Raw genomic sequence first — 21,442 nt, forward strand, 5'->3', positions numbered from 1 at the left:
AAAATGCTCATGTTTTAAAGTGCCTCCACCTTTACACCTCGCTGCCAAGAGCATGGATTTATTAGGATTTATTTCAATGATAACTGATAATACTTTGTACAAAGTTCTGGTTTTGCACCATGGCTTGACATAAGGTCTTGCATAGTCCAATTGAAGCATTTAATTATCTTGAAATATGTTAAGCCTTTTGAAGTTGTGTAGGTCTTTATTAGAGTTTTTGAAGAGCAAAATGCTGAGGTTATCTGGGTGCTGACACTTCCTGGTTCTCAATATGGCCTTGTAGGAGGGATAGGTGAGAAGCAAGTGTATCTGGGTTATTACTGCACCATCTTGAGTTCTAACAAGCCTTGTCTGAAAAATGAAAAGTCAATGCAACTAGAGCATGTGAAAATGCAGTTTGGTTTCTTCCTGTCACTGATACCTTGCAAAAGTCACCTGAGTAGAACTTATAGCTCTGTCAAAATTACAGCCATGACATGTAGATTTCCAGACAGTGATCTGAATGGGGTATCAAGTCTGCTGACATGCCTGTCAGGAAGGACATTACTTCTGTATTTAATATGTTGCTACTATTTAATGGCTTGGGACAATCTCTGAACAAGGAGGGGGTTTTTGAATGAGTTTATAGTGAAACTATAAGCTTAGATAAGTTTGTATATGTGTGCAATAGATGACTTAAACACCTGAGGCAGAGGTGGGGAGGAAAATAACACATAGCCCAAACCCCTTTTATAAATACTGTAGAAATCAAAGTTGGTATATTCTAACTGCTACTGCCTGGATTTTTGTTTCTTCCTTTTGAGGTGCACGAACAATGTTTGTACATGTAAGAACATAACTGGAAATTTCTGAATGATTCATCTCTTCATTGATGTCGTTCAGCTCATTCACTAGGAATGATATTTGGGTCTTCTTGTATGGATTTCTTGCTTAAGGTATCTGACTCCCTGTGAAGTGCCCAGAATGAATGCTTTGACACATTTAATAAACAAGCTGTTTGCAAGCTGTTTTGATTTGTTTACACTGTCTGTGATGAAAATAGACATAATAGTTTGTATAAAAATATTCAGTGTGCCAGAGCTATTGACTTTCTGATGGTAAGTTTATAGTCCAAGCAATATAATACAGGCTGTATGACTGCTGAAAAAATGTGCCTTGGGTCCTTACTGCTGTAAGTGATGTAAAAGTATTGGCTTTTTTGCTTCTGGGACATGACTTTAACTATTGCTGACCTTGCCAGCTGAATGACTTCCCTGTGCCACAGAAGGGGTTTTTATGCTGCTGCCTTGGGTGTTTTGTAGAGAGGACTATCTGTATCTCCTGCACAGCATAACTGGCTGGTGCTGCCTAATACTGAATAATGCTTTCTGACAGCCCAAAGTGGAGGTGTTTGCTACTCATAACTATCCATGCTCTTTGCCCTTCTTTTACCATCCAAAAATGGATTACAACTAGGTAGACTTCTGTCACCTCAGTGGTCTGAACTGGGTCTTGAAGCTTCTCTGGAAGTATGGATGATAAAAGTTGAATACATCTTTTTCTCCCATCTCTGACCAGACCTGCCCAGCAGAGCTGAACTGCACTGTAACTGCAGTGTGCCTCGTGGAGAGGCTGCGCATAAAGCAATTATAACCCTTTGGTGTTAGCTAAGAGAGGATGCAAGACTTCTATTGATATTTAAAGTACTGAGTTGGGCAGGTGATCAGAAATGCAAGGAGTTATTTTGAAGTGTTGCTTCCTGTTCTGCCTCTCAAGTACTCCTGCCAGCAATGGGGTTTGAGGTGTCCTTTCTGACCCCTTGCATCAGTTTATTGTTCCAAATATGAACTTTATGATTTGGATCCCCATTCCTCCTTGAAATTACTTCCTTTATTACCTAAGGCTGCTCTGGACTGGTAGTTGTCAGATGGCTTGTTTTGTAATGTTCTATCTGTATCACTATGGATAGCTCGGAAGAGAGGGATGGAGTAAAGTTGAGGAAAGAAAATTACTTTGTTACTGTATGTGGGATTTTTTTTTAATTTTGGCAGGTCAAAACTATTGGTCTTTGTCTGTTGCTCACCTCTTAGCAGAGTTATAGACAACTGAGAAAAATATCTTGTTTCATCATGGTGAGCCTACATAGCTTACAAAGAGGGACAAGGTTATAAGGAGCAATATTTAGATGTTTTGGCAATTCCTTTGCTATATTTTACATTTCAAAGCTAGATCTGAAGCAAATTATTATTTGTCCTCTGATCAAAGTACTGCTCTGAGCAAAATGTTGAACTAAGTTTTTTTCAGAGGACCCTTCTTCATAATGTTCTCTTTTTTGGGTCATTGTTTGCATTTGTTCCCTGGGTTTTTTGTCTTTTAGCTAGAGGCTCCTTGTTGGCATCATTGTGCATTGTTGCAGGTTTGACCTAGCTCTTACCAACCCTGGACTGGTCCCCCTTCCCCCTCCCAGAACTTTCCCAGCAAAGGAAAAGGGAAAAAAAACTGAAAAGAAACACACTCAAAAGAAACTGAACTGAATAAAAAGAAATTATATTTTCTAACATGTACAACCACACTCTATACACAGTATGTAGGATCCCACCCCCAGGGGAAAGGGAAAAGGGGACTGATCAACCAGAAAATTGAGAAGAAACAAAACCAAACTGAAAGAACTGAATGAAACAGACAAACACAATTAAAAACCGCAAGAAAGGGGAACAAGCATGAAACAATCTCCCCCAGGACAGGAGAACCACCAACAACCAGAGGGATCAGACTCCAACTCAACCCCTCCTCCCCTGCTACGTGGAAGGCACGTGTGGAATACTTGTAACTTCCTTAGGTACAATGGTTACTGAGGAAGCCATGGGTCAAACCATTACTTATTTAAAATCCATATTTCATCTTAAAATCTGGAACTTGTTTTTGTATTGCCTAAGAAAAACCTTGATGACTATAGATAGTTTTTCAGTCTTTTAACTCTTTTGGATTTAAGGTTACATATGACATGGCCAAAAGTTTTTATTAACCTTTAATATTTTTAACAGAACTATATTCTTGTCTATTTATTATGTGCTTATTTGCCACAAACAGATCCATTGGAGACATTGGAATGGCCCAGTTATAAAATGGTAGCTGTGTGTATTTTTGCACATGTGAGAGCAGGAGTGGCTTAGGTCAGTATATGCCTCAGTGATGGCAGAGGTCTAGTCAACAACTGAAACAGAGTTGGAAAGCTCAGCACACTGACTGATTTTTTTTCAACAAAAACTTAAGCTTCATATGCATTTGGACATACTTTTCCCTTAGGGCTGACACTTTCCTGTACACTTTTTGTAGAAGAAATAAGTATGTCCCAGTCCCAGAGTGGTTTCCTTCAAAAGACAAAGAGACAGAATGCAGCAGGCAGGACTACAGCTGGTAAAATAGAGGTCCAGAAATATGTGGTGATGTTTTGCAGAAATTCAGGCTGCACATATCTGTCCTGCACAGCTGACTGCAGAGGTGCTTACAGAGCTAGGTAAGTGTGATGTGTAGTCCACAGCAAGGAAGAATTAGCCCCATGTCCACTTTTGGGTCACTAGGGTAAGACTTGTTTCCCATGGGAAGGGGGAGGGATTGGTGCAGGATGCTGCTGGCTTTGATGGCTGCTGGAGTCCTGTAGCTGGGATGAAATGGAAAGCATCATGCAGCAGGAACAAGCAGCTGGCTCTCACTTACCCTGGACTCCCACAAAGGGCTGAGCAGCCTTCGCCTTTGAACTGACACCATGTGCATGGTGGCAGCACTGAAACACTCAGTGTCTTATTTACTCATGAGAGGGGAGGGAAAAAAGACTGATTTACCAGCTTTATCTTGACTTCACAAGGGTCATCATTGCTATCAGGAGATGCAGTTTGCTTGATCCCTCTCTACTGAGGGAACAAAAGGCCTGGAAATCTGCCAGCTCCCTACAGGTAGGTAACTCTCAGCTGGCACCAATCTTTCTTGCAGACAGCAGTGGAGCAAATTCATAAAAATCCTCTCATACTGCAGGAAGTATTGTGGTAGCAGGCTATAGTTTTGCAGCTCCAACAAGGAAAGCAATGTATGATACCTGGTGTGATGCTAGAGAGGAGAATTCTGATCAGAAACCCATGTTGGGAAGAAAGGCTGTCTGGTGGTGAAGGAAAATAAAGCTGAGGGGTCAGTAGGGATAGCAATAGAGAACTCCTTGGTGAAGAATAGAATCCATCAGCATTAGCAGGTGTTTAAGGAAGCAAGAACTTTGTGGTTCAGGGTGCTATGACCAGTGATCTGAGGGTCAGGCCTCTGGGACAATGCTGAGAGTCATCCTGGATCACCTACTTTTATTCTCATGGCAGTATTTAATGTGTGCTCATTCCTAACAAATTTGCTGTATAGCCTAAAATAAAGTTGTCACAAAGTCAGATCTGGTTTTGCTGCTTAGTCACCTTTAAACATTACCTAGAATAATTAAATTAGTCAAAAGAATTCTAGAGGAGTGCATCCCCACTTCTTAAATATGAGACTTTCCTTCCAGTTTAAAATCAAGTCCATGTATGCCAGCAACAGCTACTGAGTTGTGTTTTAGAGCCTGACTCAAGTGTGGAATTCTTTTCTTCTGGATGTCAAGTGAATCCAGGTGTGCCTGTATAAACACTGCCCTCCTACAGACACGAGGTATTTAGAGCAGGGAAAAAGAAATTAACCCTTCATGATTGGGATTTTAAAAATTTTCCTCATGGTTTTCAGTTGCAGTTTCCAAAAAATTGCTTGCACTCAGTAGCATGTTTCTTCCCAGAATATTTCATTCTTCATCTTGAGTCAGTAAGGCAGCAATATGGAGCTGACTTGTGCCGTCCTTAAATTTGTTCCCACAGGGGCACAGCCAAGGGTTTTGCCCTCTGTTCCAGGGTACACACTCTAGGGGCTATAGAAATCTGTGCCAATCCTGATCATGTTTTTCTTTCATTCTTTTCTTGAGGAAATCTGCCTCTGCCACATCCTATTCTATGCTAATCATGTTTTCAGTTAAGTTTTCACTGCTGATTGTTTGGTTGACGCAGGAACTTTTCCTAACTTTGTGGAGTTCGGTTTTGTGGTTTTGATGTTTGTTTGTTTGGGGTTTGGTTTGGGGTTTTTTTTCTACCTCCTGGACCAGACCCACAATACTTGGCAAGATTTCAAAGCATTCTTCTAAGCAGGTTCCCTCTGATTCTGCTCCATCAGCATTTCATGCAAATAGAGGGGGGGTGTATTTGGACAGCTGATTCTCATAATCCATCAGGTTGAGGGATCTGATTGATTGCTTTGCTGCCAGGAGATAGTTCCTGCTGCTTGCAGGTAAGTGTGCACCATCAGCAATGGGTGTTTTGAACTTGCTATTACGGCCTGCCAGCAATTGAGCAACTCCTCATTTATTCACAAAACATGCTCTGTCTTTTCTTAGGTTCTGACTTCATGTTATTGCTGCCAGCTGCATTTTCTTCTTACCTGTCTGTGCAGCAATTTTCCTCAATGCAGTCATTGAGGAGGCTGTACACAGACACTTTACTCTGAGTAAGCACAAGCTCTAATCAATTTACCTGTTTCATTCAAAGTTTGAAGCAGTCCTCACAAGTCCACAGCTGTGGCTGCTTTCTGTAGCCCAAGATCAGCACCTACCTGTCGCAAATCCCCTGGGTTGTTTCTTGCCATGTAAAGCAGCAGTAGTTTTATGTGCTGTGTCCCCCTGTCTTGGGAGGGTAACTTATCTGTTGTTATACATGATGCTGTTTCCAGCTCATTTTCATTTTCTCATTTATACCTATTGTCCTCTAAATCATCTTCCTCTGGTGACTTCAAATGTAATTCTCCACCACTTTCTGCAGATACAGCACCTATTTTTATTTTTTGCATCCCAATTTGCTTTTGCAAGCATCTAGTTTTAGCTTCACATTTAATATGATCAGGTTCCCTTGGAAGTCTCCTTTGCTCTAGGGTGAATGGCCGCACTGTGTGTGCTAATCCTTCTGCTGGATTCTGCTGCTTTATACTTCTGTGGTTTTCTTGCCTTTTTTCTGAATTAAAAATGCTGTATTTCACTATTACCTTTATGAACCACTAGACTGTATCTCTTTCTAAGTTCTGTAGTATTTTCTTTTAAAACAGTTTTCAGATCAAAGCAATTATTGTCTGATTTTACTCTGGCTCTATCAGCACAAAATGTTCTAGCTATTCCCTCAGCAGTCGCAGTAATACAGGAATTTCACCCTCAAGTTTCATTTTGTAATCACTCTACAGTAGCTGGGGAACATTTGTTCTATATAATGCCTGGTCCTGTAAGCAGAAACGATACATCCTTCCTTCCACAGAAGGGTGTCTGTAGCCTGGAAGGTCTTGGGGGACATTTTGTTGTTTTTCTTATATCGTTCAGATTCTTATTTGGCATAATTTGGGTGGTATTAGTGGCTTGCCAAGGTCTCTGCCTGCAGTGACATAGTTTGTTGTCCAGCAAAACCCACAAAAGACTGGGCAAGTTCTAAAGGATAGATTCTGGCTATTTAATGAAAAACATTCTTTTTCTGGTGCCATGCAACAGCCTCATCTGCACACAGCAAGAGGATGTGATGCCTTCAGATCGAATTTGAGCTACAAGGGATTCATGGAGTATTGCATCTCAGGAGCCTTCCCACTCTTCAGAGGGGCCAGTGTTGGCTTTGGGCCCTTTACTTGATATGATGTGTTTCTTGTGCTCCCAGAATACATCCCATTTACACTATGGAAACAGCCTGCAATTTAACTGGACATTTCACTTTGAGCTGGACAGCAAACAAAAGATCTCTGATCAGAAGAGGAGAGAAAAGAATACACTATTCTAATAACAGCCCCAAAGGAGAAGAATGGAGATAAACTCCTTTGAGCTGCAGCAGCTCAGAACTGAAGTTGGGGTTATTGGAGGTTCCTGGAAGTAACTGTGACATACAAGGCATCTTTGACAGTGTACAGGCAATGACCCCAGGCACAACACCAGCAGTGCCCCTGGAGAGAAGAAACAGGCATAGTGCTCATAAGGTCTTTCCCCAGAAGATCACAAATGCAAGCAGATCAGGCAGTTATAGTTAAAGAATAAAACAGAGTGTGCCAGTAGACGAGATAAGGATGATTATTTTTAGCTTTAGTTTCCACAGAGACTGTGCATCACAAGTAATGAGAAAGGACTGGCAGGCACGGGAGGCTTTTTACACTCAGCTCCATGCAGAGCATCTTGAGGATGAAGCTGGACCAAGAAATAAATTTGAGAAATGCTTTGCTAAAGTAAAAAAGCCAAAGGGCCTGTGTTCCCATCTTATCCTGAGGCCCTGGAAGATTTTAATCAAGCAACTAATTTAATTTTGAACTTTACTGATTGTCTGGTTTAACATGTGGCCAATGTTGGCACTTCAGAGCTTTCAACCTTTACTTGATGCAAACAGAGCAGAACTGCTGGAAACGTGGAAGATCTCTCCTTTCTTTGTCAAGAGACCATGAACCTATTCTTCTGTGACCTGGACAGTTACTCGTATGGACTTACAGGGTGTGCAATAGGCCTTCAGGCTGGAGTGACAACTTTACCAGCCATGCACCTGTGCTAGTGTCCCAACATGGGCAGGACTGTGAAGGACCGGGATTAGTCCCTTGGGCTACCATTCAGTTCCAACCACGTGTTGTGACCTATGGCTAAAAATGCAGAAAGGACAGTGAATTTTTCATGCATGAAGAGCCAGCAGAGTGAGTTACAGCCAAGCTCTGGCTGGAAGCACCCAGGGGCTGGCTGCTGCTTTATATTGTTAAGTGGGTAAGTTCATGCTCTTTTAATTCTGGGGAAAAGCTTCTGGTTCAGTGATGGGACAGCATTTCTTCAGGAGCACGCAAGAACACTGTATTGATTCAACACTAGCTGTGCTTGGGGAAACCCCTGGGACCAACCACCTTTGTCCTGACTTACCTGTCAGAACAATACTGAAACATTATCCTGAAAAGTCTGTTACTTTAGTTTTTTGTTGATCATTTGAGCTGGCTCCCTCACTGCAAGATCAACAGTGATGAGGAGTGGGTAGAAGGGTATAGGATATCAGATGCAGCTCCATTGATTCTGGAGGGTGCACTAAAGCTGGTTAGTTGTCCCATGGAGACTCAACACCCTGTGCAGACAGACATGGAGAATTATACCAGTGCTCTGCTCACTTCCCTCTTCCCTCTCATCCCCTCCAGAGCCAGTGGGGTTGGTAGGTTACCAAAACACAATCTGGGGAAATTCCTCACTGAGATTTATATATCACTAGTGGGACTCTGGTCTCTCTGAGCAGGCTCAGAAGATGTGCTCAGACATAGGGGAAGGCTTCTGGGTGGAGATGGACAGAACAAGCTGCCTAACTTCAGACATTTTCAGAGCTGGGTAGCAGCTGAATATGTGAGATGGCATATCTGGATTTTAGTCCTCACCTTTTAATTTTTGATAGATAGCACATAAACACTACTGTATCCTGGTATAGGGAACAACAAATACCTTCTCACAGAAAGTCACTGGCAGAATCTGGTGTCAATTTCTATCTCTTTGAATGCTGGTTTTTTTTCCTCCTGGGCTTTTGGGGGTCTCTGATCTCATAGGTTCTTCTGCCACAGGCTGCATTCTTCACATCTGTCAGGATGTTTCAGGGTATGTTAAGTAGTTAACAGAGAAAGCTCAGTCTCCTCTGTAGGTGTCAGTGTGGTTATACTGCTGGCATGAAGTGGGAAGATGTGATCAGGCTGGATATTGCAGGGAGGAGCATTTAGAAATTCAGTCTGAAAATGGATTGAATATGGATCCTTATTGCTTTGGCATCCATAGCTTTCCCTGCCTGCCAGTTGCACATAGTGTTCTGCCTGGATATAAAAGGGTAGTTGATGAAGTATAGGAGCATCCATCCTGTGGCTAAGATAAACAGCAAGGAATGGTTTCAGTTCCGTGTGGCAAAGCTTGAAGCAAACAGAAAATAGGTCATTTGATGGTTCCTGAAGTGACCCCATGTGCTCTGCCACGGATTAATCCTTTAAGGGGATCATCTCTTCCTGGATACGCCTGCACTGCTATGGTGCCTTACGACCCGGCTGGTTTTCCTCGTTTTTCTCAGATTTATTTCTGCTGTCGCCCTCTCTCCTGGGCCTTTGCACCTGCCGATCCTGTGCAGGGCAGGGTGCGGGCGGGGGTACGAAGGAGGTACCCCGAAAGGAGCATCCTCGGGCCGGCGCCGCCGCTCCCCGGCCGGGCACTGGGGGTCGGTGTTGCCCCGCGAAGCTGCGGCAGCGCCGGGGCCGCTCCTGGCTTGCCCTGAGCAGTGGAAGCGCCGGGAAGGGCCGTGGGAGCCATGCCCGGGCCGGCAGCAGGAGCAGGGCCCTGGCTGGTCGCACGTGCCGCAGCCGAGGGAGGAACGCCGTGCCCCAGTTTGCGGCGCATGCCCTGCCTCCCTCTTTGCCGGCAGCTGCCGGAGCGCCCGGTGAGAGTTTCAGCTGACTGGTCACTGACAGGATTGCACAGGGCCCTTCTCTGCCATTGCTTTCAGTACTGCAGGAGAGGAGAGATGGCTGGAGCAAGGTGGGACCAGGCTAGCAAAGGGCTTCTGCTCCCTCCGGGACCAGTCTGGCCAGGTGTCGTTAGAGAATCACAGAATAGTTAGCGTTGGAAGGGACTTCTGGTGATCATCCACTCCAACTCCCTTGCCAAGGAAGGGTCACCCACAGGAATGTGATCAGGTGGTTTTGGAATGTCTCCAGGGAGGGACAATCGACAACTTTCCAGTTGTGGGCATCCTGTTCCAGTGCTCTCCCACCCTCATCATAAAGAAGTTCTTCATGTTGAGGTGGAACTTCTTGTGTTTTAGTTTATGGCCATTGCTCCTTCTCCTGTTGCTGGGCACAATTGAAGAGTCTGGCACCATCCTCTTGCTACCTGCCTTTGAGATATTTACATGTATGGACGAGATCCCTTCTTAGTCTTCTCTAGACTAAACAGGCCCAGCTCCCACAGTCTCTCCTCATAACAGCACTGCTCCAGTTAAACACACTTCAGCCATCTTTGTTGCCCTCCACTGGAGCCTCTCCTTGTCTTTCTACTGCCATCCTGCCTGGACCTCACAGGGAGCTGTGGCCAGACCTGTGCCAAATGTGCAGATCCAGCAGCTTGTGGGCCCACCAGCTCTGCTGCTTCCACAGACAGGACCCAGCCTGCTGACCTTCCCTGAGTGAGGCTCATGTGCACCAGGTTATGCAAAGCTCCTCTGGACACAGCTGGCTGTCCTGGCTAGCCAGCAGGCAGGGCACCATAGGCTGAGCTTGGTGCAACGCTGTGCTGTGCCAGGTGGGGCTTGTGCAAACACAGCTCCTGTCTGCATGGCCCCAGCTGGAATCCTCCAGAAAGAATTGAAATTGAGGCACAATCTGCATGGCCAGACCAAGCCATGCCTTGATTGTGTTGTTCACCAACTGCTATTTTCAAGCCTTGGAAATTAAGCATGGACATTGCCTCAAATGTCAGGGTGTATATTGATCTGTAGCAGCTGGAGTTCAGTACCAGAGAACTGCAGAGCAGCAGCATCCTTTAATACCATTCAGAATAAGTTCTATTTATCTATTTTGTTTTCAAGAGTCTTTTTCACTCAGTAACACAGAGGTCACTGCAGAAACTTGCTGAAGCTTGTATTTGACTTTTTGATCTCCTGGCCAGGCCCCTGCTTTTCTACTGGGCTACCTTGAAGCTCATCTCAGACCATGCTTCCAGATGCAGAATTACCCCATGTAAGGTCCCAGAAAGCAAGATCTTGTGGATCTTGGACCACTAACAAAGCATGGGTGGTGCCCCATCTTCCCCTGGGATCTGAGCAGGCAGCAGCAGAGCCTGACTGACCTCTGTCCTCAGCTTTCTCCTGCTTTTCAGCTTCCCCTGGCATTGGTGCAGCAGTGCAGACCTGCCCTCACCTGAACAACCTGGGCTGAGACTCAGCTGATCTACCTTTGTCTGTACTGCGTGGGCATTGCTATCTGATCTAGCCATGCAGAGAGAGCTGCTTTTAGGGCACAGTTCATCTGATCTATTCCAGACATCTTGTTTTTAATGTCACCCCCAAAGTGTTTCTTTTTCCCCAGTGACAACATGGAAAGCTTGCAGTGACTAGTTCAGTCAAGGCATGGATGGAGCCCAGTGAGGGAGCCTTGTGAAGGGCCTGTTGTGGCTGAGGGTGTCAGACAACTAATCAGCCAGGACATGTGCAATATGTAGTTGTGGCTACTTGCTGTTAAACTGTTAGTTCCATTCTGGTGTTGCAATCTGGGTCTCATAAAACAACCTAGCAGCCGGATTCTTTGCTCAGGAGGAGGAGCATTGCTCTCCTTGTCTGACACTCCTTCTCTGAGGGGATCCAAGCACCATCTCCTGCTCCTAGTGAGCAGTCATGAAGTGGCAGCCTCCTAGGAATGCATTTTTCATCCCTACAGCTGAGGCTGTTCTCATGTGTAGGTCTCTTTGAGGCCACAAACCAATACGGTATCAGCACTTTTACATTCTTTGATAAAAATGAAGTTACATTGCCAGAAGCTGAGACTTCTGATGTTTATCACAACTGCTATTTATAACACAAGCATGAAAGCAGAGCATTTATGCATTAGAAGTACATTCACTCTGGAGAACAGCACGAAAACCTCAGTAACACAGTCACACACAAACGTCTGGGGGAATTAGACCCAGTCAGAAAAAATGACCTGTACTCTTTCCTAATCACTCTTGATACTTGCAGAGCAATGTTAATCCACAGATCTTGAAGCACTTCAGAGATGTGTAATAGGTGGAGACACAGCAATCAAAAGCTGTGGCAGAACTCATACTGATTTTTGTAGACTTTGAATAAAATTAATGCATAACATGTAATAGGCAGCTGCGGGTCGGAAACTGTTGCCCTTAGCCACTCTGCTTGAACCACCAGGTGCCTTTGTTCCTCTTCTAGTCTAAGCTTATCAGTGTTATCACTCTAAAATAAATGGCACCAAAGTTCATACCTTGTATCTCTGTGCCCAGAGACTAACAGAGCTGGTGAAGACTAGAGAGGCTGTTCCTGTCATGTAGTCTGACCCTCCACAGCACCCAGCAGCTGTTCTTGACTTCTGAAGACTTCAAATGACAGAAAGGCCTCACAGTCTTAGCTAATTGTTTCAATTATCAAATGCTTTTATTGTGTAGAGCTGCACTCAGTCTTTGCTCTCAGTCCATCTAGCAGCAGTTCTGGACACAATCTGTGCTCACAAAGACATTTCTGAATGAATAAAAGCACAAAACCTGGTATGACAATTAGGGGAGGTTTCTAACATTTAAAGCTGCACGGCATAGCATATTATAATTTCTATTTTATGTAAAAATATATGTTGCTTTTACATATATTCAAAGTATCTTTTCACATATTGTTTGATATAATAAGTAACAACTGTATATCTAGGTCAGTCAGATCTGTATTCTTTGATTTTTGCCTTACCAAAGACAGGCCAGAGAAATTCATAGCTGTGCTTTGGCTCAATGAGACCTAAATTCATTCATGGTTCCTTCACAGGGAGGAATATCAGCAGTAGTAGGGGCAGCTGACTGGAAAATGGTGCTGCTTTTGCATAAAGCTATTGCTCATATAAAGCCTAGTTATTCTTTGGTTTTGCAGATCACAAGGAAGGAAAATAGTCCTGTCCAAAAAAACATCTTGCAGTGAAGATCAGAATGAAAAATTAATTGGAGCTGGAGATCAGCATTGCACATACTGAAGCAACACTGTAAGGAATGGTGCAGCTGCCCTTTATGGTCAGCACACTTGTTTCCCCATGCAGCAAGTTGCATGGGATTCGCAGGATGCTTTATCTGGCCTAAATCTGCTCCCCCAGACTCTGAGTACACCAGCTAAACACACCCCAAGCAGGGGCAGGCACTCTGGGCAGTGTTAGCTCTTGAATCTGGCATCTCTTAGGTCCACAGTACCTGTTTTTAGAACTCAGAGTTGCTTTGAGGTTAGAGTATGTGAGCATCACTACGAGAGTTGCTTTTCACCCAGCTGTTGGCCAGCTGTGGGCGATTGCAGCACCAGCAGCACTGGCCATGACAGTGTGTTTGCATACATGGGTGTTGAGAGCATGCTGCGATGCAACATTATGAAAGGGAAGGAAATAAGTTGTGTAGTTCAGCAGCACCAGCAACAGTAGTAAAGAAAAAACAGTATTCATCTGCTTCTTTGCAGGTTTCCTGGCTGAAACTACAGCCTGTCTTTACCTCCCCTTAAAAAGGTATTTATCTCTTAATTACTAAAGTAAAAGGAGTGTAATTAAGGAAGCAGAGCAGCTGCCCTAGAGAAATACCCAGGAAAGTAAATGCAAAAGCTTGTGTGTCCTCCTGTCATGAAAATAATGCAATTAACTTCTTCAGGTAACAAAATTTACTATTTGGAGGCACCATGTATGCCTGTGGGTAGCTTGGTGACAGCCTGCTAGGCAGATGAGAGTTACAGCAATACTACCCATTACTGCAGAGTTTCTCTATGTCACTGGAACCACCTGCATGGAAATCGAATGTATCATATTTACAACAAATAAATGTAAACAATAGTGGGTTGGAACACTGAGCATGTGGCTGGCCCTGTTGGTGCTGGAGAGTCAAACAACACTATGACAACCACGACGGACACAATAAACTGATAACATGCTCAGAGAGTATAAATCACTCTTTCCTACCTCTATCATTATGATGCTCATTACATGCTGGGTTTCTGATTGTGTAATGAAGAGGTATTTGACTGAAGATGGTTGGTGTTTGTAAAGGAAGTTGTTGCTGAGCCAAACCACTGCTTTGGAGCACACCAAAGAGTCACAGCACCATGACAGGTTTGTGAAGTGTAGGATCCTTGGTGAAATTACCATGGACCTCTTCATTCACATCCTTCATTGTATGAAAAAAACCCCAGTGTATCTGACAGACTGAATAAAATCTTCATTGACTGTCCCTGCTCTACTTAAACCAAGATTTTCTTTTGCTACCTGATACCAGCCCCTTGTTGCCAAAAATCCTTTTTGTAATCAGGAAAGAAAAGAAGCCAAGATGTGGAGTATTAAGTCATAATTTATAATTATTTTTCTTCAGATTAAAATAGTTTTCTGAAATCTTGTACCATTTGCTTATTTTATATCAGGTTCTTCGACAGCACTTACATTATACATGCCCACACTCAGAAAAGATTATTTCACCCCATGTGTTTACTGTCATGATTCCTTTTGGTGTGTTCCACTTGATTCTGCATAGCATTAAATATGCCAGAGGAAATACCAAAGGTGAAGATATTGAATGCTGCTAGTGTTATGAAAGATAAATAAGCTGAAAGTGTTGACATGACAGCCTGAGACACCACAACAAGCTGTGAGTTTTCTCCCCTCCAGAACTGCTTTCCAGCCACAGTCTTTTCTACAGCAAGATGGGAGGGCAAGGAAGGGCTGAAATAAAATACTGAATGAAAAGAAAATATTTTTAGCTTTCACCAGCACATGTTTCTACCCTGATGTGCTTTTCACCCATTCTGCTGCTCAGCAGGGACAAAAGACCCCATTCACTGGTGAGAAAGCACATCTGTGTATATGCTCCATTCCCAAGGCAGTCAGAGGATGTGGCTGTGTTGGCTGGAGGTGCAGAGCTCTTCCAGGAGGAAACTGCCAGTGTCTGCAGCAGACAGTGGGCAGGGAATGCTTCTGTCTTTGGCTTTGCTCTTGTTTCCTCTTCTCCTGCTTTCATGTCCTCCCTTTCTCTCCCACTCTTACATGCACCTGCCAAAGGTACATTCAGCTTCATCCTGCCTTTGGGTTCAGTTTATGTTCCAATGGCCACTTTTTTTTTTTTTGCAGCCTAGATATATATAGAGAAAAGTCACATCTGATTCTTTGGCTGTTCAGGTCAGGGGTCATTTGGAAGGCATCTTGGAGTCTGATGGACTCTGTCTTAGTGGCAATGCAGGGTTCATTTGGGGATAGGAGGTCAGTTCCTGCCTTGAAGGACTGGTGAGGATAAGCCCCTGGCCTCAGACTCCTCTTTCTACTTTTGTAATCTCAGCCCATCTTGACCTGGTGTTTCTGATTGCCCTGCTGAGGGCTTGGCAGCTGGTTTTGCTGCTGCAGTCAGCTCTCTCCTCTTCTCTGAAGGCTGTTTCTTGCTTGCTGCCTCTGCTCTGTCTGTCCCTTGGCCACTATTTTCTGTGGCACTGGACGTTACCTGACCAGCCAGTGCTGGCTGAAGGGGCTCATTGCTCTTCTTCCACCTCCGGGCCCCTGACCGTGTGTTGAATTCATACATTCTGCCAGTCACTTGCAAAAATAAAAAGACAAGTGATTAAAATCATTTCCACTTTAGCAGATTAAGATATGACAGTTCTCAGCATGGCATTGAAATGACAAATGTAAAGCACTTGGAAAATCAGCTCAGCTGGGGAGGTGGCCCTGAGAAGGAAAGTCTCATTTCTTCATGAGGGTGTGGGGACATGGGCACCACAGTGGCCACTCAGAGGAGCTGCTGTTCTGCCACTGTAAGAACTGGCTCTGCAGTCTGGGGGATAGGAGTATTCAAAACATTCCTCTTCCAAAAAAACCGCCTTCTTCTTATCCTATATCTCTATCCAAGTTACAGTTACCATGGATTAACATGGGCAGTGTAACAAACACATCCATAGTTGTTAGTTGAAAGGACTAACTATCCCCAAACTTCTGTCTTTGGCCATACGGAATAAGGCCATTGCAGATATCTGTGCCTATTTTCAAATAGACTTGCCTACCAGAGGTAGCAAAACCTGATTAGGAGCACCATGTGCTGCATACATCTTCCAGACCATGGCAGCTCATCTGGGCTGACACAAGATTTGGAGATCTGGGCCCTCCAGTGAGTTTTGGCTGTGTGTGTTCTTTCTCCATTTGCACAAATCACTTTCTTCAAGGCTTACTGTGCACATTGTCCTGAATAGAGTGAAATACTGTGTGTTTTCAGTTTGTAAAAGTACGTTTCCCTCATATATATAAAATATTGTTAAATTTGGGTTGTTTGGCATACGTGACTACACTTCCTTATTACAGAGGTGTCTGTTTCTATTTAGATTTTATGGGTAATTTCTACCTGTACATTAAAAGCATATATCTTCTCCTTCAGTTTGTTTGCTACCTAGAGATAGGTTGAAAAATTGCCATGTCTCCAGTGTGATTGCCTCATAGTCTAAATTTCTGTTCTTGCTAAACAAAGAACCAGGAGAACTTCTTGTAATTAAAGATTAGTAATATGAGACAAACAAAAGGCCATTATGGCCTGGAAAGAAATGGTGTTATATGTTGCTACGTGTTACAGTTTGCAGCAGAATCTAAGCAATTAAAGATGAAACTGGATCTCTTTACATGTTCTTTTTTTCTGAGTGCTTACAAGGTGGGCGCATTAAAGCAGCCTAGATCAGGAAGAAGCTTCTGACCATCCCTCTTAATCATATTCAACACATAATGTCCTGGGAATTATTAGATCTCATTTCCAAACCAGCAACACTTGATCCTCTAGGTTTTGGGATGAGCTGTGGAGAAGAGAGGGCAGGAATGGGGAGCACACCTTTCCCTGCTGGCACCACGAAGCTTTGTTACAGCTTAATGTTTGTGTCAGGAATGACAAAATTGCTATGGCTCTGGAGTGCAGTTTGGATGGGCTCAGATATCCCCAAGTCCAGTGTGGTCAGGTTTGCTGAGGAAGGGACCCACCAGCTGTCCTGCAAGGACACTGGAAAGCAGCTCTTCCAGCAGTCTAGAAGCTGTCCATGCTTAATATATTACAAATAAAATTACACAGGGAAAAAGCAGGGACTTTGGAGCCCATCCCTTCAGATTTCTTTATAAATAGCAGGTGGGCTTGGACCAGGATCAAATTGGCCTTGGGCAGCCTTGTGGATGTGTTTAATTGCACAGTAGAGCCCCATTTGTTTGCCCAAATTCTACTGAAGTCTCCATGCCTAGTGTTTCCCATTAGCTCAAGGCATCCAACAGCTCCAAGCCAGCTAATAAGAAACACAAGGTACAGGCACTTGGGTGGAAAATGGCCAGATGAATCCAAGCCTAGAAAAAAGCCTGCCTTTTTCTGGGTAATTTCTAGACCTATTGTTTCAGACCTATTTTCAGATCTATTTATTAAAGAACTATCTGAACTAACTGTCACATTTTACCAGCCCTGCATCATCCATTAGGCACAGGGCTTGGCATCCCAATTCCAGGCCAAGCATCACAGGGAGCGGCTCAGGCAGGGGCTGTGTTTCAGGGCAATGAGGTAAGTCAGATCAACCCTTATGAAAAACCATACTTTTTCATAATGAACCTGGCTGCAGAACACGGTGGCTCTCATCTGGAGAAGAGGATAAGCACACAACTCCTGGATCATCCTGAGATTTGTAGCTTTTGCCTTATTTTCCCTTTTCCCAGCTGGTTAGTCAGACATGCTCAGAGTTAGCATAGCTAGAGCCTGGTGACAACACCTGGTAGCTGATGCCACCACAACTGTCTCTAAAAGCAAATGGTCTTCCCTTTCCTCCCCAACAAGAGATGCTTGAGCCTTGGACAAAGAGCAGCAATGCTCTGTTGCTGCAGGGGAAGAAGTTTGCGCAGGAGTGAGTAACTCACCCACCTACACTGCACCTAGGGAGAGGTTCAAGAGACAAAGTCAGTACTTCTGCAGTACATTAATGTCCTGGACATTTCCCAGACGTAGAAAGAGTGAAACCACATAGCCATGACAGCATCAGAGCACCAGGACTGCAGCAAATTCCTCCTCCCCTCCAACCTCCCTATACCACATCTATACATTCATGTTTAGCAGAGGGGTAGTGCATAATCTGGCTGTTGGATGTGTGCTTTCAAGGACCAAAAGTATATTCTACCATGAGAAGTATTACTGGGGCACTCTTGATTTTCACTGTCTGTGAGATATAATTCCCATTTTCCTTGAAAACAGCAAACCTGAAACATGAAAAGTCAATGTCGAACCAGTCAACTAATCCAGTTTGTTTCCAGCCAAATACTCATATCCACTGTTAACTGCTTTTTATTACCTGGGTCTCTGGCTTCTCCATCAAAGACGGTGTTTAGCTTAGTCATTGTCTGTGAAGAGACACAAAATGTGAAGTAAATCCTGTGAATTAGTTAAGTAAGAAGGGGCAGTGACTGGGAAATGGTGATCTACATGGAAGAGATGGATTTGTGTGACCTGCATATTGCATTCCTTTAGGCTGGGTTTAACTAGCAACAAGAGCCATTTGTCGTGTAAGGTTTCGCCATGGAATGTTCAAAGGAGAATGGATAATGTGTGACATACTAAATGCCTCCACGTGGGTAACCACAAGATGGTCTCCTCCACACAAGGGAGGTTTGGGAATCCCCTCTCTGAAGAACACGAGGAGAGGGAGTCAAGTGATGAAAGTGCCTTGCCCTGAGTTGTAAGGGTTCCACAAGGATCATTGAAGTCCAGCTTCTGGCCGTGCACTGGATTACTCCAAGAATCATATCATGTGCCTGAGAGCATCACAGCCTTTATGCTATTATGTCCATGAAAAGGAAAGAGCCTCGAGATCTGGGAGCAAAGAAACTCCTACAACAATTGAAACAACTATGGAATTTTGCTGCAAACAGCTTATGAAGACAAGACTCTTTATAGCTTGGGCACACTCATGTACCTTACTGATTGCACTCAGGTGGGTCAGCATCAGCTGCACAGGACAGTGGTGTGTCAGCAGCACACCACTGCCATCAGTGAGGCTGGGGCACCTGTCATCACACCTCTGTAGCTGCAGTGAGTCTTCTTGTCATTGCTGTGGGAGCAGCCTGTCTGGCCTCTCAAGTACATAATTTCTGCACTTGGAAGCAAAGGGGCCCCAGTGCAGGTGAGCAGCCCTCACACCTGGTGTTGCATTCAAACACAGAATGGGGCACTGAAATGTTTGCACTTGAGGGCAATCTTTTTTCCTTGCCTATCATTTTTATATTCTCCTTGGAAAACAGGCACCTTTCATAGAAAGGGTCTTATGATCCTGTTGCATGATGGGGTTGGCAAAATGGGGATTTAGTTTTAGGCCAGCAGTACTTACCACAACCACTTCTTTCTTAGGTTTCTTCTTTTCTACAGAAAGGAAAACACATATTGTAAAGGATCAGACTTTTCTGAGTGAAACTATAGAAACTAAAGCCAAGATTTCCTCAGACAAATAAATGTTCTTGCTCCTTAACTTCTGAGACATCTCAAATGAGTCTTGTTTCTTTTCCAATGCTGAAAAGCTTTTGAAAAGAAAACTCCTTCATAGTATTTTAGAGTGAGAATCCACAGTTGCCGATGACTAATCAGAAATCTAGCCTTGAAAAGTTTTATTCCTTCAGTAATGAATGATCGACAATGTTTTATTAAATGAATTTCCCTTTTTAAATAATATGAATGTGTATAGAAGTTCACCTTTGGGGATATCTGAACTATAAATATAGATTATTGTTTTCCATGAATGTTTGTAGTTCCAAAACTTTCAAACACCCACTTGGAGACAAAATAGGAAAGTGCTGCAGTTTCAGTCAAGTAAAATTCAGATTGAAGAACAGTTTGGTTGTGTGAATTTACCACACTGTTAACTCATTCCACATGCAAACAAATACAGCAGCAATGCCATGGGCATCCTGACAGCACGCATTCATGGATGATACCCAGCTAGTTACTGTGATTTCTTCTTGCTCACTCCTTGCCCATTTGTTTAATGGGCTTTCTTTGGAGAACTGTTTGTGTGGCCGCCAATGGGCTTTGCAGCCAGGTGTGCAATACTCTGAAGTGCTGCAGATGGGTCTCAACTTGAGCAGTGATGGCAAACCTGTTCCGTCTGGCCTTTACTGCCCAGCATTTAGGAACCAGTTTTTCAGAAAGCACCAAGCATTCATTTTTTGGACACCAGCCAATGCTGAAATGTCTCAAACTGGGCAACCAAGAGAACAGCTAATTTTGTGGGGTTTGTTAGTGTTGTGTTTTTTCAAGCCGGAAGATACTAACTGAGGAGAAGGAGTTAAAGAACAGAGTCCTACTGAGCTCCTATGAGCAATGCTTGCTAGCAGAAAGCTAATGGGATAAAAGGAACAAGACTACTTTAAAAAGCATGCTTTTTCATGTGCAACTTGTGCCCCTGCTAAGTTATCCAAACTCCTTTAAAAGCACCAATACTTTAAAATGAATATAAAGTACATAAAGTAATAATGTGAAGGGAACAAATGAAATGATCAGAGAAAGTACATGAAGTAATATTGTGAAGAGAACAAATGAAATTATCAGAGAACAGGGAATTAGAGTAGAGAGGGCTCTTGAAGGTGCTATAGATGGGTGGGATTATTTTTTAACAGATAGTATATGAATCTTATCTAAAAATACAGTCATTGTTTAGCATTCATGCTAGAATACCATGTTACTCTGGATTTGGTTCTTACCTCATAGTTAATAGATTTGAACAGCAAAAGGACCATGAAATCATTTAGTCAGGCCTCCCATAACTGGCCAGGCTTATCTAATCTCAGTACCCTTGTAGTGGGTCAAATTAATTTGTCTAGAAATTAGTTTACAAATCTTACACTGTATCATATACACGGTCTCTTTGTGAAGCACTGAAATGTAAAATAGAGGTACATACCTGGGATGTTTATCCTGTAACGAAGAAAAAGATTGAGTGCAGTTAATAAATGTCATACTTTTGCCTACATAAAAATGTCATGCTTTGTTCTCTTTCATTTGACCAGAAGGATGTGTTTTCTTGAGTTCTGAGATCTGTCTGATGTGTTTGGTTTCTGGTTTTGCTTTCACTGAAGGCCTGCATTGTTTAATGCTGTACTCAAACAGGAAAGCAGCCTTGAGCACTGCTCTAACACCTCTTCAAGAAGGGATGATAGTAAACCAATAAAGTCTGATTGACGATAGCATGACGGATTTATGTAATCTGGAAATATATATTTTCAGATATGGTCATCTTGTTCCATCCTTGGAGGAAGGTCAGCTTTTTGGATCTGATCTGCTCAGATAATACCTTTTAAAAGACTGGAAAAGTTGTAAATGTTTTTGAAAATATAGAAATTGCTTTTTAATGGGAGAGCCTGGCTCCAAATGAATCATTTTCCATATTAATAAATAATAACCATAGCTTAGGTTTATTTGTCATTTTTATCACAAGTTGCTAAATGCCTTGCACACACTATTTGAATTAAAATCACAGTCATATATTACCTCTTTACATTTCCTGTAACTTCTAAATTTATGTCCAAATCCAGAGAATACTCACAGAAATCCATTTTTTTTAAAGCCCAGTCCACTTAAAGGACTGTTTATCTTTGTTTTGCAAAGTAAAAAGTCAATTTAGAGGCAGCCTGGCCCCAGCACACT

At 43.2% G+C, this 21,442-nt stretch overlaps 1 protein-coding gene across 1 annotated transcript in view; it reads right to left on the reverse strand.

The window, feature by feature from the left end:
• Positions 1-14,164: 14,164 nt before the first annotated feature.
• CDHR3 (cadherin related family member 3) overlaps positions 14,165-21,442 on the reverse strand; it is a 34,122-nt gene continuing 26,844 nt past the window's right edge. Inside the window, exons 16-19 of the mRNA XM_071552646.1 lie at positions 20,700-20,713; positions 19,134-19,165; positions 18,102-18,150; positions 14,165-15,345 (exon numbers count right to left, since the gene is read on the reverse strand). Of these exons, the coding sequence (XP_071408747.1) occupies positions 15,077-15,345; positions 18,102-18,150; positions 19,134-19,165; positions 20,700-20,713 (364 nt within the window). The 3' untranslated portion in view covers positions 14,165-15,076. The remainder of the gene's footprint in view (positions 15,346-18,101; positions 18,151-19,133; positions 19,166-20,699; positions 20,714-21,442) is intronic.

The sequence above is a fragment of the Pithys albifrons genome, chromosome 3 (assembly GCF_047495875.1).
Source record: "Pithys albifrons albifrons isolate INPA30051 chromosome 3, PitAlb_v1, whole genome shotgun sequence".
NCBI classification, from domain to species: Eukaryota; Metazoa; Chordata; class Aves; order Passeriformes; family Thamnophilidae; genus Pithys; species Pithys albifrons.